This window comes from Corvus brachyrhynchos, unplaced genomic scaffold, assembly GCF_000691975.1.
Source record: "Corvus brachyrhynchos isolate BGI_N302 unplaced genomic scaffold, ASM69197v1 scaffold59, whole genome shotgun sequence".
Taxonomy (NCBI): domain Eukaryota; kingdom Metazoa; phylum Chordata; class Aves; order Passeriformes; family Corvidae; genus Corvus; species Corvus brachyrhynchos.
In genome coordinates this window covers 790982-817900 of record NW_008246054.1, presented here as the reverse complement: position 1 = coordinate 817900, position 26919 = coordinate 790982, and the positions used below count along the sequence as shown (strand labels likewise).

The window sequence follows — 26919 nt, the reverse complement described above, 5'->3', positions numbered from 1 at the left end:
CCTGGGCTCAGCCAGTGCCCCCCAGCCCTGGGCATCCGCCACGGCCACTCGGGCCACAGAGCACTGCACATGGGCAGCGGGCAGTGACACTGAAGTTTCTCCCCTGTCCAAGTAATGTAAGAGACATTACCAGAATCAGATTTCCTTTAAATTACACTATTGCAAAGGGATATAATTGTATTAAACATATTATGTTGCTTCCTTAAGACTTTATATTATGTACACTTAATTGAGATACAAAGCTCTTTTCAGCTATAAAAATGACAACTACTTTATTAAGGCTTAAATCTTATTTCTCCATGATAGGATGCTTCCTTTCAAGACTCAAAACATTCAGAATCTCTCCTGATAATCAGGCTGAACCTGATTTAAAGAAGATGTTCGTGCCCGGTGTTGTCAGTTTCTAATGTCATCGGAGCAAGCCAGCAGGGCCATTACCTCTTCCCTCAGTCTAAATCCAGGGAGTCTGATTTAATTTACAAATAAAACTTCAAATTCTGACCCAGGGCTACTATAAGGGCAAACAAAAATCATCAGCCGTCCCTGCCTACAATCCCCCCACTAATGGCAAATGAGATGCCAGAGCTTTCTGTTTTCATTTTCTGTCCTCACTGCAGGCAGCTCCGAGTTCTGTGAACTCACAGCACAGGAAAACTCAGCCTGTCCAGAACAGCTCCGAGCTGTCCATCAATATTCCCACCACGTCAGCTCTGAAGCTGTTGAGTCCTTTCACACCCACACAAGTGCCACTAAAGCTTCGTTGCACGACCGAGTTCAGAGAGACCTAAGGAACACGTGTACGAGACTCCACTGCACCCTCACGCTGCTCCCAGCACGCAACCTCTATCCCCAATGCCCCTGGCCCTTACTAAAAAGTAGGGTCACATTTGGAGGCTGGTGCAAACCCTTCACCTCTTCAGAACTACAAGAGCCCAGCCCAGCAAAGCGGAGCTCAGCTGGGTTCCAACCCCACTGCGGTGCCTGGGGAGGGAAGGCAGCCCCAAACCCAGAGCCCAGCGCAACGGGACAAGCACAGCACTTCTGAAAGAGCAGATGGAGCATGTTTGTGTTACAAGAGATAAAAACATGAAAACAAAATATATTGCAGAACTCAAAGACCTTATCTGTACTCAGCCTTTCTTTGCAATAATTCATTCAAGAAAGATCCGGGAATAATTTTTGATGTAAACTCTGCTACAAACATACATCACTGTGCTGATAAAAATCACAGACAAAACTTGTGAAATACAGTGAGTTTCATTCCTTTATGCTGCTAAAATAACTTTTTTCCATTTAAAATTCAAGAGATACTGATCTGCTGTTCAGTTCCCCAAAATGCATCATTCTGAGATGTCACACTAAAAGTCTTTTCTGCTGGCCTAAAATAATGACTTTTGGAACATCTTTAGTGAGTTGGGAAAAGGTCAGCAGTTTCAGGAGGAAGTATTTTCTCCTTCTGGAACTGTGCTAAGCCATTATTTAGTAGGAGAAGTTTAAGATGTTCACATGACAATGAGCAAATAAACCCCTCAGTGCTGTAATGGTTGCCTTGGTCACAACCTGTCAGTGTCCTCTCCAAAGCCACCGTGACTCTTCACTCAGTGGTCCCCATGTGCAGGTACTGCCCTCCTGCACCTGGGCTCTCTCTGGGGGTTGAAATTCCTGGGTTGGCAGGATTTGGGTACAAACACAATTTCCCACAGCAGCAGGTGCTGCCTCTGGGGCTGGAGAGCCCCATCCTGGCAGGACGGGGTCTGAGGTGTCCAGGGATTGTGCCCTGGTGTGTTGACAGCAGTGGAAACCTCAGATTTCAATCCGACTCTTCAAATACAGCCTCATTTTGTGGGCACCACTTTATCCCCTCAAATATTTGCATTTGCAGTGAAATGTGGCCGCAGTGCAGAGGTGTGACAGGGTTTACCAGCACAAACTGCCCCCGGCACTGTACACAAAATCCTCACGAGTTTCAGACTACCAGGTCACTGGGGAAGCTTCTCCTTGGGGTCGTGCCTACCCAAGGACCATGAAATCTTGATGGAGAGACAGAAGACAATGACTAGACGAAGAACATGGAGTAGGAAGGGGTAATGAAGGGGAGAAAGATATAGTTCAATAATTGCTGATAAAATCTGTGGCAGCCATAAATTTACTCTTCCAAGAGAATTCAACAGATCATTACCTCTGTAAATATGTATCACATAATTCTCCCTCTCTGTCACCTTGCAGATAAGTACTTAATACCAGCATCTCACTACCCTGCAGAGGCACAAGTGCAGTAAAATCCATCTGAGCTTTTGAACTGCAGTCACTTTTTGATAGTAGACAGTTCCATTTTGGCCCCACTGGGAGCCATTGCCCAATTTCCCCAGGGCCCATCCTGCGCTTTTTAAAACAAATTTTCCAGATAGAAACTCTCATTACTCTACTGACACAACAAGCAGAAGCCCTTCCTTTTTATTGCACTCTACAGAGCCAGCTCTGACCTTTGGGTGATGACTGAGCTGGGATGTCCAGCCTGTCCCCAAACCTGGCTGTCACCGCCGTCCTGGCCCGGCCACCACTATGGAACAGAATGCCCAGAGTGGCACCTTCCATCCCAGTGACCCTGCAGCCATGGCTGAGGCAAATTCAGACTGAGCTGACACTTACTGTATGTCTGAGATCCTCAGTTGCACCAAAGATATTTAAAACAAGTCTGAAAGCTAAAAAGTTGAAAAAATTGCAATTATGTTGAATCATGGATTTGCTGGCTCTGCTGCAGGGCTGGAGACAGCTGGGCAGAGCCAGTGTTCCCTTGGTGTGACAGTGGGCAAGAAACACTGAGTGATGCCATTAGCTGAGAGCAGCATCAAAGGACACTCGTAAAATGTGTGTCTGTTTATGCTGTGTTCTCTATAACAGAATTGAGTCAGATTAAAAACATCCTGTAATGAATAAAATACACCTATAGAAAGAAAAGGACATGGTAGCAATAATTCTTTGGACATCGAGCACATCCAGGGAGGCAGAGAAGAGAGAACATAAATAAAAAGGACTACTCACTTGGGCTTTTTTCTTCCGCAAGGTCACAGGCACAGAGGAGTTCAGAATCGATTGAAATGGGCTTCTGCTTAATCCAAAACTTAGTGCTGGCCTTCTGATTAGTAACAGGGTCTATCTCTACCTTGTCTCCAGAAATACCTGAGATGAGAAAGAATAGAGAGCCACAACAGTGATCTGTTTAACCGATTTCATATCAGCCGTTTGACACACTTTATAAATCTTAAATGGGCTGAAGGTATATTGCCCTTCTGGGCTTTCTGAAAGCATGGCAGCTTTTGAAACCAGAAGCAAATGGTTATCAAACTGCATTGATAATCTGCATTTTATTCTCCCACATAAGCATACCAAAAGAAAGAAATATCACAGAAAAAATTATTCTAAATGCATACAGAGCTCTTCTGGAAGCAGCAGCTACACGAGCTGCGAGATTTATAGGAGATAGTGCTGGTTCTGCAGTCACCACTGCTCTGTGTAATAGACACTATCACCACCAGCCCCACTCCATCTGCTGTACAGCACACATAGAATCACAGAATAACAGAACCAGAGGCTCAGAATATGCTGGGTTGGAAGGGACCCATCAGGATCATTGAGTCCAACTCCTGGCCCTGCACAGGACATCCCAAGAATCCCCCCTGTACCTGAGAGCCTCTTGAACCCAGGCAGGCTTGATGCTGTGCTCACTTCCCAGGGGAGCCTGTTCCAGAGCCCAACCCTGCTCTGGGTGAAAACCCTCTTCCTGATATCCAACCTAAATGTCCCCTGACAGCTTCAGCCGCTTCCTTGGGTCCTGCCACTGGTCACAAGAGCAGAGATTGGTACCTGCCCCTCTGCTTCCCCTCGTGAGGATGCTGAAGTTCACAATGAGGTCTGACCCCGGTCTTTTCTTCTCCAAACAAAGTGCCCTCATCTGCTGCTCGTAAGACTTCCCCTCCAGACCCTTCTCCATCCTCGTGGCCTCCTTTTGATGCTCTCTAATGGCTTAATGTCTTTTTTATGTTGTGGTGCCAAAAACTGCACACAGTACTCAAGGTGAGGCCACACCAGTGGCAGAGGGCAAGAAGCATCCTGCTGGAACCAGTTCAGCAGCTGTTGACGCAGCTGAACAAACTTCCCAGGCAGCTTTTAACATCTAGGTGTGCAGAGCCTTAAAAACAGTGATGTGTCTTCAGCCATGAGTTACAGGGTGAAGCTCATGAGATATCGACAGAATGTCTGAATTTGAAAACCACATCCTTGGCAACTCCAAAGCCAAGGAGGCAGGAGCCTGGGGGGGGGGCTGCCTGCAGCCCCTGCCCCAAGCCCAGGTCGGCCTTGCCCACCCCGCGGGTTATGGGAACACCCCGTTAACCCAACAATGCGCTCTGCCATTACACACACGTCACATCAGAGAGATCACACTGCAATTAAACATTGTATCAAGATACCAATTAACATCCAGGCTGCTGGAACTCACTAATTTGAGTAGGATGAGGCTGTATCTGGAGCCCATTTTGGTCTGTGATTTAATTTTGGATAGATTATGTAAAATCGGTGTTGGTATTTCACTGTAATGGTTCTTTATTCCAAATGGTATTTGCTGTAGTTTAAGGAAAATATGGAAGCTGATGATACAAAGTCTTATTTTCTCACTAAAAAAAAGTCAAAGGAAGTTCTAAAAATAAAAGTGCAAATTCTTTGTGTGCGAGGGCTGTTCCCCATCCCTTCCTCTAAGAGCATCACCCCTAAAAATATCCTCAGGAAAATTTCAGTATTTGGTCCTGCAACTTCAGAATTCACAGTCAGTCAATACTGTTAATGCACCTTGTTAATTTGATAGGATTTGTCAGGTAACTCCACTGGAAAATTATATAAAACTGTTCCAGATGAACAGATGATAGTGACATGAATTAAAGTGATAGAACAATAGTGGAATATAAACCAGAAATGACACCCAAAGTGGCTGTTGATTTATTGCCATCCTGAGTTTGGTTCTGGGCTTCCATGTATATTAGTGCTACAAATCTGGGTCCATTTAGCAGCGAGATGCTCATACATACATCACCAGCTCCTGCTCCAAGCCAAGGTCACTCCCCATTGCATCAATCTTCTCAGCAGAGGCTACTTCACCATTTTGTAACCATCTCAGATGGAACAGACTTCCTCCTCTTTCATCTTTTTTTTATCATGTAAAATACACTTTAACTTCTATTATTTTTATCTGCAAATTGTTGCTGTATACTTCATCCATTATTTCTGTATCTCGACATCGCTGGCTCAAGCTAACCCACATCCAGAGAGCACATTGACAAAGAATGTTGTCTTTTTTGTGTTATTGTTCTCACAATCTGGATGTGTTGAAACCTAAAATCAAAACAGTATTGTGTCTGTGGCTTCTGCAGTCTCTGTCTCGCAGCACGAATCACTCATACTCAAAACCTAAGTAAAAATGCTGCTTCTACTATTTTTTAAATTCATTCATTTTGTCAAAAGAAATGCCAGTCCAGTAACACTGTTCTGTTCTTGCTCCCTTTGTTGTGGTCTGCAATTGCCCCCCCCTTCTGAAATACTTGCCAGCAGTTGTTTTCCCAGACAATATGCTCCTGTTAGTTCTGCTAATGTAATACACAAGTAAATGTGTCTTATTCCTCCACAACACGATACAGCCTTTGTAAAACTGCTCAGAGTGCTGCTGTGTGTGCATTACCCTGCAATATGGGCTGAAACACAAACCCCAGACCTTAAACTGCCACCTTAAATGCAATAACCCCATCACTCAGAGGGCTGGGCACTCCTCCCATGGCCATCCACATTTCACCTTTTACTACAGAGCTATGCACAATGCACAGACAATCAAATTTACTCCCGAATTTTTCATAAACCTTGTCTCAAATTCAATGATCAGGCCTCAAAGCAGCTAAAACATTTCAAAAAGTGCAATCTGCTCCTGCACAGCCACCGACACCATTGATCTGCCAACAAGGAGCAAAGCAATGGCACGGGATTCTTGGGGTCCTCGAGAAACACTTGCTTTGCTGTGGCTGCTACACAGAACTGATGGCACAAAAAGGCTGCACAGAAAAGTCTTTGCAACTGGCCATCATCAAACTGCTGGAGAACAGCTCCCAGACCAGTTACTATGACTGAAGACAAAAAACTAGCCCCCGTTTTTTCCATTTCAGGGAGGAAGAAGCAGTCTGTCACTCACAGGTAACATGTAACACTCATAGCCCAAACCCAAACAGCCCCTCAGCCCTTATTTTACCAGTGCTGCTCCTTTGATATCTTTAAAAAATTCAGGATAAAACCCAGCAACTTTGACTTTATCGAAAGATTTTGATTTTCTACAATTGCTCATGGTTTGAACACCCTACTGAGGTTTTCTTTGATTTTTAAAATATAATTAGATTATAAAACCCCATTGTCAGCGCACTGCCATCAAAATCACGCAAGTTCACAGATTGTTATAAAAGGGAAATTTTATGGTCCTTACAGCACTGGGCAGGGTCAGCTCCTCCACTGCTGCACAAGTTAAGCCATTTGTTTCATTTAACAGCTCTTCTCCCTTAACCATTTATCTTTAGTGATCTGTCATGACCTTTTCAAGCTCTCATTTCTGACACTTTCCAGATACAGTGAGTCAAACTTCACTGGAAGCAAACTATCACACCCCGAGAGTTTGTTCAAACACAGCCAACATGCCCAGCACTGCCCTGCTCCTGCACCAGCAGATAAATCCTGCCTTAACTAGACAGCTCAAAATAAACCAAAAAAGCCTCTTCCATGAGAATTTTACAGACATGTATTCTTACATGTGCTTCAGGATGGAAGAATGAAGAGACTGTAGTGACAGTAATACAGGAGTTGGTACAGTTTAACAATTCTACTGAATTCTACAGAATAAATGTATTTTGCAAACATTATGGCACTTAATATCTTACTGCTGAATCATTTCTTTATGGAAGTATTTGCAGGAATGTCACAGGTCACCTACCAATGCATCATTAATCAAATTTTCACAATTTAAACACAAAGATAAAAAGCCATTCAATCATTTTAAAACAGTAATGGGGCTTTTATAATTCAGGATTCTGTCAGTCCTTGGCCTTCGGGTTTTCAAAAGCATTCAGTGAGCCAATAAGGACAATATAAAACCTTTAGAGAATGCTCGTTTATTTTGCTCCACCTCAAATTTCCACTAGGTCGTTAAAAATCTTTCAGTCTCAGAAAAGGAAAAACCCAGCAATTCCCAATTTTGCAAAGCCTCATTTAAAAATAACAAAACAGTTGGCAAGAAGCTTTCCATTAGGAAGCCTAGACTGAAAAAAAGAGACGAGGTCATTAAATAATGGCCTTCGTTCAGAGGCAACATGTGCAACTGATTGGGGATAATAAAAATACTGAAGTATTTTCAACAGAAAGCAATACTTTTAACTGCTGAAATGCCAGTAACACTTTCAAATGCTCCACGAGAAAATGGACCAAGGTGAAAATGATTGCTTCAGAATGGCCTGAGATGGCCAGGCAGCTGTTAGTGACAGCCAAAGGTCTGAGCTGCTCCTTTCTGCTCCGTGCCACGGCACGGATTGATTTACCTAACTGCACATCCGTGGTGAACCGCAGCCGGTGGATCATGCTGACTTTGAAGGACTTGTAATGGTGGCTGCTGAGCATGTCCTGGACTGTGGCAATATCGATCTGGGGATCCTCCTCCGAGACCTCTTCTCCTCTTGAACCTGCAAAACAAGGCCAGAGTCCTGAAGGAGAGGTTTGGCACAGGGCACACACTCAGCCGGCGCGGCAGTACCGCCATGGGGAGCTGGCTGAGGAACCTAAATGCTCAGGGAGTGTCTCTGGGAGGAGGAAATTCCATCCTCCACCCCAGGTCAGTCACTAAGGCACTGAGGCCACGATGACAGACCTTTGTGGCCGCAGGAAGAGCAGCACACCATCCCAGTGGCCAGTTCCTGGGCAGCACGAGGGAGCCCTGGACCGCAGGTATCCCAGGGGCTGAGTGGGGGGACCCTGCCGGGCACCCACTGCCTGTCACCCAGGAAGGAGCCCAGGGAGGGGGCCAGAGTTGCCCAGAAGTCCACCCAGAGGTGGGCCCAGAGGTGTCTGTCCCCAGAGGTGCCACCCTTGATGCCAGCACCAGTAGAGATCTCCCGTGTGCCGGCAGCACCAGTAGAGATCTCCCGTGTGCCGACAGCACCCTGGGCACATTGATGTGAAGCTGCACTTATTTACTGATTAGTATTCTCATTACCACTGCAGGTACTGCCTTTATAAAAGGCAACAACTCATTAAGCCAAAAGATGCCAGCACCAGTAGAGATCTCCCGTGTGCCAGCAGCACCCTGGGCACATTGATGTGAAGCTGCACTTATTTACTGATTAGTATTCTCATTACCACTGCAGGTACTGCCTTTATAAAAGGCAACAACTCATTAAGCCAAAACGCCAATTACTGAAAAAATATAACACACTTTAAAGATTTTTTACATTTTATGACGTTGGATTAACACCAATTTCAACATTACTATAATGTGATATATAATTGCACAGAGTAATTTCGATGCCAGCTGCTAATAAAGCACCTCAGCTCGAAATGATCATTCAGATGCTGGTAGATAAAGTGGCATAAATATGTTTGAAAACTGATTTAGCTTCTTACAGGAGATCCTGAGGAATGACATATTTTGTTTAATATCTTGGCTAATGTAGTCCTAAAAGCTGAACCAACTGCCAGTTCAGAGAACTAAATTTGCTGCAGGAGATTAATGAAAACTTTATATTTTGCTGAAATTTTAATAATGGGAAGATGAGATGATGGAGTTTTAGTACAGATCTTAAAGCTCCAGCAAAGCAGTTACCAACTTGTTAGATTTTTCAGTATTAATTTTGCTTGAGACTTGTACTGTTGGAGTGGCCTCAACACTACACCACCGTGAGCACCTGCTGTTAAATGAGTCCAAAACCACATGGAGAGCATAAAGCAGGAGATTCCCATGTCACAGGCTTTCACCACAGCTTTCCCAATGCTGCCCTCCCCACGCACCACGGACCTTCCTTTGGGGAAGGGGGACACCAAAGGGTTAAGCTACAAATGGGGCTGTGCCATTCGACTTGAAAGGATTCCAAAAATCAAATTAAACAGTCTCCATGTGAATTTATGCAGAGCCATCTTAACACTGCAACCACTCCATGCTCCAGAATGACAAGATAAATTGTAATGGCTCCTTCCGAGACATTACAATGCATTTTGTCACAGACCCCTGTGTTAATGTCTCTATACTATGGATTATCATAATGTATCATGTCAAACCCTCATGCTGCACTACTCCAAAGATACACTGAGATATGTCAAACTTTTTGGTGCACTTAGAAGCATCTTGAGAGACTGTGGTGTGGCGGTGCCTGGAAGGGAAGCAGGAGGATGGCAGTGGCACTGCTGCCCTGCTGCTGAGAGCCAGCCAGGGCCCTCCTCCGTGCTGGAAACCAATGGGATGTCCTCACAACCCTGTCCCCATAGTGTGTGGTCACAATGGCACCCTGTGCTGGGACAGGAGCCGTGACACAGCAGAACTGACCCCTCCAGCGGACCCTGGGCTGCCCACACAGCCCCCAGGACAGGCCTGAATCCCTGTGAAGCAGAGTGAGATCGGTCACTCGGGCCAACCTCCTCACTGAAAATCCTGATTTTCAAATGAGACCAACGGCAATGGAACAACAGCACCAGATCCATGAGCTGGAAACAAGGCAGAAGCTAAACCAGGAGCCTCCTCTGACAGGGACCCCTGCCAGCAGCGGGGGACAGATAAAAATGACACATTAGGAATACCACAATACTGAAATGTCATATGCAGCCTATTCAAGAGCAAGTGAACCTGCATTTCCTCGATAAAACAACAAAATACAAAGTTAACTGCACTGCAAAAATGTCCCTTATTACTTTAATGTACTAGAATATTGCTTAATGAAAGTTCTTAATTGCAATACAATTAATTACATACACAGAGTCCCCAATTACATTTTCCAATAAGACATTGGCTTTGCTATAGGTCTAAAGGCACTAAACCAATTTTAATATATTAAGACCAATTTCCCTTGAATACTAATTACTATCTAATGATAAAATGAGAAAGAGGAACTTTCCAGAAATAAGATGGCAAGAATAAAACTAAATTAGCCATGAACGGCTTGCTACCACACATAAAGGCATTCCACATTACAAAGTGCAGCTTTCAGTTTAAAGATAAATCTTTGTGCAAGTTAAAAGTTCTGCACACTGGAAGCAGTTTATTAGCTTGAATGCTATTAGTAAATGCTGGATGGAAAGGGGATTTCTCCATACATATTTCTTAATAATGGAAAGTTTTTGTTTCATTTAATACTCTGAAATATAAACTTTCTCTTTGCCCAAAGGAATGTGGCTGCTCTTCTCCCAGCAGATGCTTGGCATCATCCAGATATATATTTATAAATCACTATGAGACTATGAAGAGCACATTTACAAGTAATAGCTGTTACAACAGAGTTTTTTCTGACTGGCATATCAAAGCTAAAAGTATTTCAAATCAAGACAGAATGCACAAAGTGAGTATTTCAGTTTGATGATAGGATTGACAAGCCATTATTTTATTAATAGTGCAAAACTGTCAATATTTCTATTCTAATGTCATGCCAAAAGATAGCTCCTAAGCACCCCAAAATCCACTTCCTGACCGTGCAAGGGGCAGCCAGGCTCTGCACAAGGCAGGAATTGTGGCTGATCTCACAAACTGTACTGTCCTGGAGGGCCAACACACAGCCCCGAGCAGGGACAGTGCAGGATCACCCTGCCATGGGAATCCCCCCCGAGCAGGGCTCCAGATCGTGCTCCTAGATGGGCACCATTGCTGTGCTAAATGAGGGCAGCAGTGCTCCCCAGTTAGGGGAATTTGGACCTGGTGGCCTCAGGGATCCATCCCACACCTCTCCAGTGCTCTGTGGAGGAGCAGGGCTTGCTTTGGTGTGCTCTGGCGGGGAGGGAAGGGGAGCAGTGCAGCACAAGGACTTCAGGAGAAGGGAAAAGTGTCCCCACAACACTGTGACTGACATTTACTTTGAGCCAAGGCTCCTGAGGCTCTCCTGGAGCAGAGCTGACTGACTGCCTCCTGATACACCACTTAGAAACTTCCAACAGATTTACTCTTTAAGTAATGGTGCAACCTGAACCCAGGCACCCACAAGAGCAAAGACCTGCAGGATATACAGCTACAGGCCACAGCCTGGATTCCTCCACAGATGATGAAAATACATTAAAAATGCAGTATCTGCAGTATTCTTTTAATTACAGAGCCCAGGTTAAAAAAAACGTTATTTTAAATCACAAGCAAAACCCATGGAAGTATGACTAGTGTGCATCATTTCATAGATTAAAAATCGATACAAAAGTAATAGGTGGGATGCAGACGTCGAGGAATTCTGGCTTGTGGAAGAGCACAACTCGATTAGTGAGGTCAGAATTGCTCCATTTCCTCAGCACAGCCCCCCTGCTCCCTCTGGCCAAGGTCTCTCCTACAGATTCTCAGAACCATTTTATGAAGAAATGAACCAGGAGCACCAGGAATATTTTGGGAGCAAGTCCCACCCTAAGGAGAGCAGCAGCCCAAGCTGTGGGTGTTAATCTCAGCCCCAGCAGCACTGGGAGCTCCTGGTGCTGTGTCTCACTTCTGCTATTCCCTGAACAGAGCAGAGGCTGGAGCCAGGAATGATTTGGGGATGCTCTGCTGCCACTCTGGGATAAGGTACAGTTGCTATGGCCAAAAAGCATCAACTGAAAGGTTTAACCTTTGCACAGAAAGAAAAAACTCTTCCACGACCTGAAGCAGGCTCTTACTATGGCTGTGTGCAGCGTTCTTGGCTGAGACCAGGACTGACCGGTTTTACCATTAGTACAATCAACATTTTTACACAAAATGGAATGAAAGAACACCAAAACTGAGAGCTGTTGTAAAGAATGAAGAATGGACCAAAATGCCATGGGGAACAAACACAAATCAGTGTTGTATGTCTTTTTTTAAAATTTCATATTGTTTCATGTGAAGAAATAAATCAGGAAATAAATATTAGGATCATTAAAACAGTAATAGAATAAAAATATTTGAGCAGAGCGGGAGAGAAGATTATTTGTCTGGCACTTCAAAAATCATCAAACTGCTTTAGTTATTTCTGCATGGCTAATTACTTTAAATTGTATTAGAAAACCCCAGTGCCTCTGACAGCCACATTGACATGGCACAACACCCTGCAGACCAACCCCTTGACTCACTGAGCAATGTCTGCAACACAGACAGGTTCATATTTCGTGTTTTTCAGGGTTGGTCTTAACTTTACAGAGCAGAGTTTAACAGCAAAAGATTAATCATGAAGTGATAAACAGGATGCAGACTATTTACTAAAGGTATGAAATCCATCATTTCCCTCTGGAATATTGTTTTGGCACCAGGGAGAAGTGCCTCGGGACAGAGAGTCTCGTCAAAATGTACTTGCCCAGACAGTACAGCTTGTGTTCCAAAATACATAACTTATGTGAGTTTAAGCAGTTTACAAGAGCAAAAGTGAAAAGGGGAAACATACTGTTCTCCCGGACAAGGCAGAATTCCAAAGTGCTCTGGCTCTCCAAGGTACAGTCTAAATCTACTGGGACATTAGGTTCACTCTGCTTCTCCAGCCGATACTGAGGACCTGAAACATAAAGTAACTTGTAAAATCATCTGTTTTCTAACAAAGTGATGGCTTAGCACGTTCAACTAACACGAGGTTACTTGCAGCCCAGGAGCACAGCAGGTGGGTGTCGATGTCTCAAAGCCCCTTGCCAAAGGGAAGGGCCCTGTCAGAAGCTGGAGGATGGTGTGGAAGGAAACAAAACATTCCCATTGTCTTCAGCTGTCCCCGGTGTGACCTGACAAACCCCTGTCCAACACTCCCACGTTGTTCCTATACCAGATGAGCCTGTACCAAACCCCCTGCCCATGCTACGGGGCAGGAGTATGGCCTGGTGTGGGAAATGCCTGCTCAGACCTTGGTGTACACCCAGGGGGGATTTTCTGGGCATCTTTCCAGAGCGGAGAAGCCCCCTGTGTTTGCTCGCTGCTGCCTATTCCTCTCACCTGCACAGAGCACTGGGAAATACCTGGGAAGGAAATCAGCCCTTCCTTATGAACTGCATTTTGTGGTGAAACCCACACGTGCAGCCGGGCAGGGCTCAGCTGCTCTCACGCGCCAGCAGTGACCGGCGCTGCTTCCCCGGCTGGGCTGGGACCATGTGCCACGGGTGCCTGGCATCAGCCACAGCTCCAGGCTGCATGGAGCAGGCAGGTCACCGAGAGGTGGATTTTAGCTTTCTCCAGAGTTCTGTGCACTATTACCACTGAGCTGCATCACGCAGAGGGACAGATACTGCTGCTTTGAATGAATTATTTTCACATTTTAACAGTAGATCTTGAAGGTTCAGGTGCCAACTTCTTTTCTCCCCAGCCAAATCCCTGAAGTAAGGACAATACCACTTAAAAAGGTGTTTTACAACTACAGAAAATGTATCAAAAATTGTTTTTACAAAACCAGGCCATTAAAACAAAAATCTTTTCATTGAATGGATCTTTAAACTACATGCCTTAACTGGAACAAAACCAGGACAAACTGATCCAATTCCAGGTGAAGCCCCACGAGCCAGCTGTAGCCCTGCTGTCCTGACAGTGGTCAGGAGAGGCCCTGGCTGGGTGGGGGGATCCCAAGTGCACCAAGCTCCAGGCGGGATCCCGACGAAGAAAAGCCCCTTCCAAGGGCAGGAGCTGGTGGGGGCCAGTGCCCGCCTGTCCTTGCTCCACCCTGCAGCAGCACACTGACTCCACTCCTGCTCACACTTGAGAGCTGAAGTGCACACCAAGTTCTCAGCTGTGTATTTTCCATATAATCCAGTAAAATAACCTAAACAGACACCCAAAAAATCTTAAGTGAGTCAAACCTTTAACCAAGTCTCAAAGTAACAAAAAACCTGGAACTGAAATAACGAAATCTATTCCCTCTACTTAAAAGATTTCTGACTGTTTGCTGACTTTGAATTAAGAGCATATATGATGAAATATTTAAAATATATTAAAAAATTAAGTCTTTCAGCCTCCGATGGCACGCCTAAGGAATGGAATTTGTTAGCCAATTAATTTTAAATTTACTACAGCAGAATTTCAATTACAGCTTCTCATTCTATCTCCCCAAAGCCACGTGAAGCACTCCCTGCTTGGCCCAGGCGCGTTCCCTCCCCGAGTGGAGCATTACAGACTCCTCGTATTCCCAATGCCACTCAGAGCAGATACAGTGCCAGGCTTTTTGCAGGACACAGGAGGAGCCCCAGCAGCTCCCACCCTGCCCAGTGATGGCACGTGGAGCTGCCAAAGCATCTGCAGCGCAAACCGCGCTCGAAAAGCGGCAGAGACGTCTCAGTGCAGCACAAAGAAAGGCAAACAGATCCAGCACCATCACTGCTCCTCTCCCGGCTACTGGAAATGTGATTAACAATTTAAATTTAAAATAAATTAAATAAACAGAGGCCTGCTTGTTAGGCAGAAGCAAAATATACTGAAACAAATCTCAAAGCAGTAAATAAATTTGGATTTAAAATCTGGTGTAGGTTTAAGAACAGGCCAGTGACAGCAAAACCCAATGGCTTTGTTCATCCCAAGCACCTCCCAGAGATTCCCAATCTGCATCCAGGGGAACTGCTGGCTCCCATCTGAACATCTGCGGTGTTGGTACCTGGTCCCAAACCCCTGCTCAATGGGGGCAAACCCTGACATGATGAAAGGTTAAATGCAGGCAGGGTTCACCGTCCCTCCGTGTGGATCCGATTCCACCAGCTGGATCCACCCCAAAAACGGCATCAGCCATATCAGAAACAGCCCCCATGCAGCTGAACCCTGTGGAGAGCCATCAGGGATCACACCCCTCAACACACCCTCCAGTGGCAAAGGATCGTTTTTATCTGGAGCAGCTTGAGAATTCCATGATCAGGTAAATTGTTTTACCCAGTTTGTGTCAAGCCTGTATTAACTCTGCTAATAAAGCAGGGAAATAAAGCTCCAGAGCAGGAACCAGGTCAAGCTGCCCTACGGATAACTCCTTAAAAACAGAAAATACAGAGAAATTAATAAAAAAGTGTAAATGGATTTTTAGAGAGTATCTACTCTTCAATTATGCTTTAAATATCTGTCCACATTTACACGACCTCTGCTTCCCAACAGATGAAGAACGTTAGGCTGAGTCTGTGGAGGAGTTTTACTACCAGGCTTCTCTCACAAGTTCAAATGATGTCACTGTAGTAGGAATATTGGATAATTTAATGGTCTCCTAATGGAATCCTGCGCTGTGAATTTCAACAAAATTTCAAGTGGCAATACCAAAGATGGATTTTATAGATTTCTGTAATCTCATGCAAATGTTCAGTGTAAAAGAAACCTTCAAAATCCTGGCATGGACTGTCCTGGCCAGTGCCCCAAGCCAAGCTCTCCTGCTGATGGCAACTCCCAGGGCTCCACACCCCTCCTGTGGGTGATCCTCCATCACACACATCCCTTCCATCTAAATCCCTGCCGAACCACTCTCCCCATGGATTCTGCTCACAAATACCCACTTGGCTATTTCAAGACACCCCTTTAGAGACAGGAATGTTCATCAGGAATTAAATACAAGGCAGCAGACCCCAAGACCCACAGCTTCCCCATGAGCACACAAAGGTGCCTGGGAAGAATCCCACCCTGTAATCAAATTAAGCGTCCCCCTTGCAGAGGGAACGGCCACCCGCATACCAACAAACCAATTCTGTTGCCATTTAAGCTGCAAAGCTTTCAGAAAGGGCTTTTGAAAGCATGACCCATCAGTTCTAATTTTTAAAACTTATCCTTTCAGTCAAGACTAGAAAAAGGCCCATTCCAACTTTTATCTCCACTACAAAGTGCTGTTATCTTGGGCTGTTGTCAGGAGCTCTCTCTCTCTTTCTGCTGACAAGCAGAGACTAGAGAGATAAGATTGGGAACGAATCTCACTTCTCTGAGTAAATAAATAATCAATACTCATCTAAATGTAAATGAGAAAGTATCCCCCTCTGATAACAGGGCTCTTATCAAACAGCCAATTTTCTGCAGACATTTGGCCTCAACCAAATCACCATCATTCAGCCCCAGCCTAATGGCTAAAAATCGTAACTAAATTGAACCGATCACCAGAGATCAACTAAGTTCAGCCATGGCTACTATGGGTTCAAATGTTTGGAATGCAATTTTTCCCCCATTAACTTTCAATAGCAATGAAGAATGCCACGGTCAGGGGTGAATCTGCACAATAAACAATACTAACACTGCAACAGGGAACCAGGCTTTAAACAAAACCCCCACCAAACCCCTCTCCATCTCCAAACTAGTTACTAGGGTGAAATAAGGATTATAGAAAGAATATTTAATGTTTGCGGACTTGTCAAGCCTAAACTAAAAAGACCAGTATCAACAAAAAACCCCAAATGGTTGAAAACTGAGCCTATATTTTACAGAGTTAGTCTCTGCAACAAAACACATCCCTGCCCCTGTGTATCCCTCTCTTCACCTTCAAGAGCTCCCATAATTCTCACCAACACCCCAGTTTCACCTGTGCTTTCTGTCAGCTGTTTCTGCTCCCTTTACAGTCCATGCTTTTGTCCAAAACACTTTTGAATTTCCCATTTCCATGACATTTACCTCCTGAATTTATTACGCTGTGTGAGGAAAATAATTCCTTTTGTTCCAACGAGCCATTGCCACCCCAGTGTTTGGGGCGAGCAGCTCCTGTCTCTGAACTACCAGGATAAACCCTTCCCAACTCCCTGTCCCCACCACCTGCACTTCACAGACACCTCTCGTACCCAGTTGTGCCTTTTCCACACTAGAAAAGCCCTACCCTCCTCAGCATCTGCTCCTCTTTTCACGTGCCTGATCCATTTCCACACTCATCCCTTTCTGCATCTCTTCATTTCTCTTTTTTGAGACAAAATATAGCAATTAAGATGTGGGTATGTAGGGATTTATGGACCCAATTCTGTTGTTCCATTTGTCTTTCTGCCTGCTCCTACAAGGAGCTGAAGTGTTCAGAGGACTACCCGTGATGACGCCGGATACTTTTCCTGACTGATGGAAGGTAATTAGAGCCCATCATTGTACACATATAGTTACAGTTGCTTTTCACCATGTATATTATTTTGTACTCATTGACACTGAATTCCCTCTCTCATTTTATTGTCCTGTCACTCAGCACTGTGGATACCTCTGCAGTGCTTCACAGACAGCTTTTATTTGCACTATTCTTACCTCTTTTGTATCAACAGCACATTTTGTCACATCAGCATTCACATCCTTTCCATGCCCCACATTAACGAACAATGCAGGTTCCACCAGTTCCACTGGAGCTCCACCAGTAACCTAGTTACTAATCACTGAGGGCCATTATTCCTATTCTTTGTTTCCTGTCTTTTAATCAATTATTAATCCATGTGAGGATCCTCCTTCTCATCCTGTGACAGCTTAATTGCTTTATGAGCCTTTGTCAAATCTTTTTTGGAAATCTAAGCATGCCATGGAAAACCCACCATCCCATTCAGATGGTCTCTGGCTCCCTCACAGCCTGCTCACAGTGCTGGAGCCTGCTCTGCCACAGCCATGCCTGTGTTTGCCCCTGTGAGTTGCATTTGCTCACATGTCATCCATTAATTTTGCTCCTTGCTAGGGGTTCCCGTTCCAGTCTCACCGTTTGCTGGTGAGAAAGCCCCGGCAAACCGGTCTGTCCTTGAACTCCTTCCACAAACCCCTGCCACCACCCACAGCCGAGAGCAGCGGGTGCCAGCAACACATCAAACATCGGGTCATGGTGCAGCATCTCCACTCCTGACCTCCAGCACACCTCAGGCTCTGCTGCTGCTCGCAGGGCTTTGCAAGAACCACGGAATCACAGAACGGTTCGGGGCAGAAAGGAACCTTAAAGCTCGTCCCTTCCCCTGCCATGGCAGGGACACCTTCCACTGTCCCAGGTTGCTCCTGTTCAACCTTGGACACTTCCAGGGGTGGGGCAGCCACAGCTGCTCTAGGCAAAGGAAATAACAAAGGAAAAGAAAAATTAACACAGAAAATAAGAAAGAAAAAATCAGAAATGTGGACAGTTAGGCAGCCACAGCCAAACAGCCACGGTGAGAGATGCTATGCAGGAGGGAACAAGCAAAAGGGAACTGAGCTGTGCCTGAGCACTATCCACAGGCAGAAGACAGGAGAGCAGTCAAAAACCCCCTGTTGATAAACACTTAACACTGATGTCTGTGGGACTTTCCATTTCAAGTCCCTCCTTTCACAAGGATTTGTGATTTATTGCCTTGCTGTTCCATCCCTGGGCTTTGAAAACACGATTCTGCTTGAGTTTAAACTATATTTATATTTATTTTTTTGTTATCGCTTTTTTATTATTGCTATAGAAAATATTTGCTGGAAATATGTTGCAGCTATTACAAGGTCATAAAAAAGAGGAGATTTATGTATTTCTATCATTTCAAATAGTCTGTCAGAAAGTATCAGTCGTGCTAAGTGTAAGACTGCTGGATTCCAGTGTTCCCTCTGCCAGCACATGGGCAGCAGATGGAGGAATTAAAATAGCTCAGTGTGGAGGCTCCTTGGGTGCTGGCTGGGAGGAGGGAAACCGAGGCAGCTCCTCGTCCCCCTGGGGAGGCTTGGGGGAACCCTGGCTTCCCATGGATGCTGGACACGGCCCCTGGGCCAGGGGATGAGCACTGGACCATAAAGGAAAAGGGCTGAGGGAGGAGCGAGATGAATCCACTGCGGAGAGCAGAGAAAGCGGGAACAGGGAGAGGGCTCCGGCCTCCTTCTGAGGGAGTTTTCTTAGAACTTGACAGAAGGGGCAGGATTCCATTGTGTGCTTGGCAATGACAATAAAACAACAGAAAATATGTAAACAGTGCGAGAGGAACTGGCTGCAGAGCAGAATGTTTACATCTCCAATCCTGCTGCTGCGAGGACATCTTAAATCTGTTTATCTGCTAAAAATCCCCAAAGCCCCTCAACACCTCTGAAGTGGAATAAAGATTTTATCATTACAAATGCAAATACTGGTTAATAAATAAAGATATTTAAATAGTGAAAACAAACTTTTAACATTATACACAAGCATGAAAGGTTTTTTTTAGCCCAATCTGTTTTTCCTTAACTTGCACTGTTGTGACATTACCGAATTTTACACACAGTTATCTGCCGCTCTCCACAGAAATACAGATGGTTTTTGTAGAAATAAACAGTCATTTATATGAAACAATTGTAAAATAGTTTATGGAAACCAGTGGTGTAATGCATTCAAATAAATGCCAGGCCCGGTTGATGGAGAGCCAAGGTGTTAAATCACACTGCTCAGGAATTCAGCTGTGGGAAACAGATAGTAAATCCAGAGTGACAGAATTTCCAGTGATGGCAAAGGTTTCTGACATCTAGTCCAGTACACAAAAACTACAGCAGTTCAAACCTATTTTACTTAACATTACCTTGACAGCCAGTGAAATTAAAGAATTTAGTCAAAAGCCCCTTAAAAAGAAAGAAACACTTCATTTCTGGATTGCTTTTCTGGGGAACAGCAAATGTGCAGCACAGCCAGCAGCAACCCGGGCTGTGCACAGCATCAGCAGAAGGGTTTTACTTAATTGATACCTTTTTGCATTAGCAATATGTAGCTCTAAATAAAGCTGAGACAAAATCATCCTGCTTGATCTATAATGTAAAGCACCCACAGCAGAAATCCAATATACAGATTTTATTTTAAACTCCCAGCTCCGGGAGGCGGCGCGGGGGCTGCGGCTGCCCCGGCAGGGCCGTTCTGCTGCTGCCCAGAATCGTCCCCAAGGGAGTCCTGGGGCCCGGCCCAGAGGGGCATCCCTGACAGACCAGCACGAGGGCTCTCCCACCGCTGCATTATCAAGTGACCAAGGTGCTCTTCCCTGGATAGGAAGACACCAGTGACTGTTCTGCAGATTTGGGCAGCACAACCATGGTGCACTCGAGGGTTCATGAAAACAGAGCAGGGAGGAACTGGTCCCATGAAGGTACCGGGTACCAGCACAGTCTCTGTTCATCAGAGTGGGTGAAACAAACACAAAAATCTCAGTCACCCAAACACTGAGCTGCACATTTAAAATGTCACATAAATTATAGCATTATTACCAATCCAGAAGAACCAGTAGCCACATGAATTCGATACCAACAGCTCCAAAACAGACTCTGTTCAATATTTCACTTTCATTTCAGAGGCCAGGCATAAAAAATTCTTCTCACCCATCCAGGCTGATATCCAGCCCCCCACCAGCCCAAGGCACAGGGCTAACTAGCCACTGCTGTTCTGACCAACTATTCACAACCTTCACTCCCAACGAGCTGTTCCATGGACACCAACATCCCCATCCCCCGGCACACCAGGGTCTGCTCAGCGTCGCCAGGCTGGGGAGAAAGGGTGTGTGGAATAAATCATCCCTGTGCAGAGCAGAGCTGCAGTCTGGAGGCAGAAGGAAATCATTCCCAGCAGTTCCATCACCCCTCTGTGCACCGAGGGGCTTGCCCTGCTCACCCGTCCTGCTGTGGGGAATACCCTACAAAAACGAGCAGCGAGCAGCTTTTCCCCTTCCTGGATCAGCTCCTGGTTGGGAGTGGTGAGTGGAGCCAAGGCCAGCTCTGGGAATGCTGGCACAGGGTGCAGAGGGTCCTGACCCACAGGAGCCAGGCAGCTCCTGACCCAGCGAGGCACCAGCACAGCAGGGGGACAGTGTGGGGACAGTGTGGGGACAGCGTGGGGACAGCAGGGGGACAGCAGGGGGACAGTGTGAGGACAGTGTGGGGACAGCAGGGGGACAGCGTGGGGACAGCGGGGGGACAGTGTGGGGACAGTGTGGGGACAGCGTCTGGCAGCCCTCCCAAAAACCGGCCGTGAGCACCCGCTGGGGACAGCCAGGGGACAGTGAGGGGACAGCGGGGGGACAGCGGGGGGACAGCAGGGCTGTGTCCCACCTGCGCCTCAAGAGGGACCTGACCGGGGCTCTGCAGACACCGGTGCTCTCTGTAATGCAAATCCTGCTGATAGAAACAGCTCAATGCAAGGAAACCCAGGACTGCTGAAGTATTTCCAGGTAAAGCCATTCATAACCCGGGCACCAGGCTCTGCAGGGATGCTGTAATGATCCAAAACAAAGCTCTCGGAGCCAGAGAAACTCACAACTACCATTAAGCAGAAAAGCACGAGTGTGAACACAAGGAAATACAAATTAATTGGCTTTTCACTGTCACAGATGCTGGGGCTTCCATCCCAGAAAGAGTCAGAGCAAACATATGCATCGCCTACTCGAACATATTTACTTTTAAATTTAAACTCCTCAGTTACCATCATTCCATGACAGTATCAAACTTTAATGACAGTTTATTCTAATTGTAGTTCATCTGTTAAAAGTGCTTTAATCACAGGACTGTGACTTTCCATAGTTTCTTTTATCTTTTTAATTCTCCTTTTTTAAAATGTATGAATAAATACATACATGTGCAGTCAAAATACACACACACCTCCCTTTACAGGTATTTTTTTGTCCTACTCTCCCACCAACAAGGTAGGATGAGGAAGGAAAGCCCCAGCAAGGCCCTCAGCCCCTCTAGCAGCTGTTTTAGAACATTTAAGACATGAAATTTGACATTAAATGTGGTGCTGACACTGACAGGCCAGAAACTGAATTTTAAAACACAACTCAGATCTCTCCTCCTCAGCTGCTCCTCAAACAAAGATGAGCCCCAAGCAGAACTCTTCGTCTGAGAGTCTCCAGGTTCTGAGGGGTAACTTAAACTTTGTGCGAACAAATCTGAAACATGGGAATGATCAACCAGCACAAAACCTGGGTCTGTAACACACTGTGCTCCCAGGTACCTGGGGACAGAATAGGCTCTTTTCCCCGGCCTTGGCAGCTGTAATTCCTCTGATTCTGGTGTAGAGACTAAAATATGATATGGAGACTTTTATCTTTAAGCCCTACCCCTATTTCTTGAATCTTTCTCTTTTCTTATTATTCAGCTTCCTGTGGCAGTGAAATAATACACTTAAAGAGACCAGAAAGATTATTTTAGACTATTTTTGGTCACTTTACACATTTTAAAGAATGCAAAAAGCACTGGTTGACAGCTGTTAGGGACTTGAATGTTATTGCAAAGCAGCTGTTTTCATTTATCGAAAAAGTATTAATCTTTCTCCAAACTCACAGAACACTGAGCTAATAACTCTCCCTCTAACCTACGGAAAATACAGGTCACGTCTGTGCAATGTTGGCAGAAGGTTTTGTTTATAACAATTAAACTTGTAGAGCATTTTGTTCTTAAAAGGACTGAGCCTTTCTGGTCGGGGGATGTTTGCAGTCGGAGGCAGCTATTAAATAATAATCAGTAGCATGCTCACCCTGCAAAGAATTTCTACTTAAAATCAGACAAGATTAATCAGAGGAGACTTCTCTGTTCACTAGAAATTTCAGATGAAGAGAGGCTGACACGGACCAGGAACAGGCAGGATTATTCCAACATTTCAGCATTTTATGTTGTTTAGTTTTGCCTCCCATCTCCTTCTAAGAACAATCGGTTTTTATATACTGACATCGATGCTTAATTTGTTTGAAAACAAAGCCTCTGCACACATCCTCTCTGCACTGTTATTTACTTTACATTAGTATTTATAGTCCATTCAGTCGAGCTCTGGAGGAGAAGGCAACTGGCGTCCCAGGGAATGTGTTTGTTGAAGAGCAGCAGGGATGAGACAGCTCACAGGCAGGGAGATAACTTCCAAGTGTACATATAGTTCCTGCACATATTTAATTTGAGAATCACCATGGCATCAAGATACATGAAGTATCAAGGATGAAGTCATCGTCTTTCTTATGTTCTTAAAATCGTAATCCATGCAAACATATTTTATAGGGAATATTGAGTGCAGGCTTTGGTGCAGATATAAAAAGCCTGATAAGATCTCCTTGCCTGCTGCACACTGTGGGCTGCTGTCAGCCCCAGCCTCAGCTGAGCCATGGGATTGGAGCATAGGCTGTGCCTTCCAGCTCGGAAGAACTGTGCCTGCCTTGGTCCAACTGAGCCCTCCTGAAAAGGCAGGATTTAAAATGCACATCTACCACAACCCAAATTTATTACATGTTCACGGGGTAACACATGAGTATTGGTGAATGTAAGACCAGCAGAAACACACACACCAGACTGACTGAGCAGGAAAATAATTTCACAGCAAAGCAAATCAGGTTCTAGGGGTACTGGTGTCTTACAGTTCTGCAACATGATCTGTATGACCTACAAAACTTCCTCTGCCAGGCCCGAGGGTGGGATTTTCAAGCATGCCTAACAGCTACCTGCTCCAGAAGTTAATGTTAAGACTGTTACTGATCTCTGGGGAGCAGAATTATCCCAAGTACTAAAACACCCAAATCTCACCTTCTAAAACAGCTTTTCAGGACTCGGTTATTAGAGCTGTTCGAAATCCAGACAGCACCGTATCTGACATTTTTACTGATAAATTCAAAGAGAACAGGAGGTTCTTATGCTCCCAATCTCCAGCGTGTGAGTTCTTTTCTGCAGATCTGCCACACTGCAGAGAGATTTTATATTTACACCATTGGCTGCTGAAGTGCTCAAAGAAACACTCTCAAGGAGATGTAGGCATAGCAGGATTATACAAAACAATCCTTAAACTACCTGTGGACCCTGGGATTCTCCAAGGGCCATTATCCCAGTGCCTGAGCAGTGCCAGGCCTGTGCTGTGCCCAGCCAGGTTCCTGTGGCACCAATGGAGCTTCCAGCTCTCCTCCCTGTGGCTGGGGCATCCCCCCATCCTCGGGCTCTTTCTCTCCCTTTTGGGCTATTTTCAGAAAGCCCTCTTGCATGAGCAGTGCCCCTGAGCCCCCCTCAAGGTGGTCCATCCTGGATTAGACCAGTCTCTCCTGGAAGCTCATCCCACAACTGCAGTGTTTCATTTCCAGCCCTCCCATGAAATATGCCTGTGCAATACACGGTGCTGAGCATGCAATAGGTTAAACAAATTGATGATAAAGTATTCGACTTCGTTAGTTTTCATTACCATAAGAAAACATCAATTACATTTTCTATTTTATGAGTGTACACAGGGGAATCCATTACAGTAAGAGAGAGGTTATATGACTCTTTCTGCTGCTTCTTTCCTCAGCAAAAAGAACAGTTTGTTTTCAAAGCCAGTGACACCAGCCCAGAGGAAGGGAAGGCACACCGGCGTATCTGCATAGACAGCTCCTATCCTGATTTATCCAGCCTGGCTCCAACTAATTAAACATCTGCCTCAACGATTTCCTCTGCAGATTTATCTTCTCCAGTATACAGCACTGACTGGTTGTTACAGGCTTTTTCCTAACTTGCAGTCATTCCCACTTACTTCTCCCAGTTGGTTATATGGGCACGTGGCACGAGATGATCCAGCATCCCCATTAACCCCCTGTGGGTGCCTGTGGTGGGACAGGTCACCAGGTCCCACTGTCCTGCTGCAGGACAACCACGTCCTCTAGGAAAGGACTCGAGGCCGTGGCTCGCTCAGCTACAATACATCCAGTTATTTCACCACCTGCATTTCCCCTTGACTGACTCAAATATTATTCTAAAATGGTCAGAGTTCATATGTCAAAAGCCTTGAGACACTAAGAAAGAAGAATTGCAAGGAAGGTGAAATAGTTTGAACAGTTTGCAATAATTTTATCTAAATAGAGCTAGGCACAGTCAGAATATTGCTTCTGTTTTTTCAGGCCTCTTTCTATGAAGCAAAGGTTGTAGCCCACTTCTGTCTCCTACTGACCAGTATCTTGCTGTAACAATCTTTACTGGCTGAATAAAGTATTTCGAGAAAACTAGTCTGGTGTTTCAGCCCTGGTCATGCTGAACAAACCCTTCCCAACTGTCCCACAGGAATTCCTCAAATTTTCCTCACCCAAAGTAGCCAACCTAGGTTTGCATTTTCCTATCAATTTAGGACCAGTTCGAAAAATGTCCTATAAATCAGTGGTGAAAACAGGCCAGAAAGCAACTGCTTCTACCAGTACTTGAGAACAGCATAAGCTGTAATGTGAAAAATTCATTTGTCCTGAAAAGGCTGATCTGGAGGCCCATTGAAGACAGGCAGCAAAGCTCACGGGCATTTCAGTTTTATTAAAATATTCCAAAAACTTTAAATAAACACGTTCAGTCTATTTTTGGTACCGACTTTTTAAAAACCAGACCATTTAGAAACATTGCTGAATGAGGAGAAATGCTTCTCCTAAATTATGTCTTATATTTTATTCAGAACTTTGACATCCTAATCCACTGGTTAATAATGACCTGAACCACCCTGGCCCAGGCCCGTGCTGTGCTAATGGTCTGATCTGCAACTCCACTTATCCCTGCATCTCCCAGTGACAGTGAGAGGCACATCCTCTCCAGTGACGAAGGATCTGGTGGTAGGTGAGGAATGATGGCAAAATCTTTTCCTATTCCTGCTCCACTCTCCCTGTGCCCACTGGGGTGGCACCCCCTGCCCTCAGCAGCATTCCCAGCCCGTGGCAGATGGGGACTGGCACAGCCTGTCCGGATCCAGAGCGTCCCCTCTGTGCACACAGCTACAATTGCTGCTGCTTTAAAGATGACAGCAAGAGCTTCCTAAGCCCTCCCACCCCCTAGAGCCTGATAAACCACATTTTGGGAGAGGGATGTAACTGGGAAAAAGGAAAGGTTTAGATACGCTAAATTAATAAAAAATTCTGATTTACCAATTCAATACACAAATACCTGATCTGAGAAATTGCTTCAGCCACGTGCCAGCATTACAGGACAATCCCAAGAATGCACTGTGGGTTCTTATCAGCAGTTAAAAAATAAGGATTTCATTTATGGAACACAGTAATTTGGGAATTCTAGCAGGAAGCTTCCCCAGAGCGAGCACTCTGCTTGCAGTGACCCCAATGCATGGAGCTTACAGCTGCAGGAATTCTGGCCATGCCTGGACACAAGCGCAACCAAAACCTGCAAACACTAAGTATTCCAAGAACTCCAATTACATGTTCCCATGTAAACATGCCTGTAAGTAACCAAAAGGTTTGTAGTCGTGATTCCCACTATGATTATATGCACAGCAGGGGTGCTGGTGATCTCTCAGAGAGGTGCGATATCACACGGATAATTAATAAAAAGTAAATTGAAATGATTTCTTATATAGTTATCCCCCACACCAAATGACATATACATGCCTATATACCCTGTTCCTGAAAAGGGTTCTGAGCAGGAGGGCCAAGTGAACATTTTAGCTCAAGGGACAAATGCCATATCCATCCCTTTTCTAAACTACTGAGGAAAAGTAACAAAGTCAAAGCAGAATCAAATTTCAAATGGACAAAGAATAAAACATCTGTTACACGAAGGGGGGAAGCAATTTAAAGACTGAGCTAAGTGAATCTTTTAGCAGCCTCCCTTCAGGGAAGGGAAATCTGACCCCAGGAAATAAATAAAAGTCACCCAAAAAGTGAACAAAAGAGGTGTTTGAAAAAACCCCAACACCATTCATCGCTGCTAACGACTTGTTCATTATGAGTGATGATGGATAAAGACTTCTCACGCTGAGATGAAATCAAGATTTATATGCATTGTTTCCTCTCCCAACTTGTGGGAAGATCATCATCATTTAATTCTATCTCTGCGGCCAGTGATGGGCATCCAGAGAGCTGGTTATCACACGGCGCAGTCAGCTGGCAAGGGCCGGGACGTGCCGTTGGCACATC

At 45.1% G+C, this 26919-nt stretch overlaps 1 protein-coding gene across 2 annotated transcripts in view; it reads right to left on the bottom strand.

The window, feature by feature from the left end:
* The window catches only part of MAPKAP1 (mitogen-activated protein kinase associated protein 1), a 73556-nt gene that overhangs the window by 8657 nt on the left and 37980 nt on the right, over positions 1-26919 (bottom strand). The window contains exons 7-9 of one of the 2 annotated variants that reach the window (XM_008642127.2): positions 12642-12749; positions 7617-7757; positions 3043-3180 (exon numbers count right to left, since the gene is read on the bottom strand). In XM_008642127.2, coding sequence (XP_008640349.1) covers positions 3043-3180; positions 7617-7757; positions 12642-12749 — 387 coding nt within the window. The remainder of the gene's footprint in view (positions 1-3042; positions 3181-7616; positions 7758-12641; positions 12750-26919) is intronic. The other variant, XM_008642128.2, reaches the window with a different exon arrangement.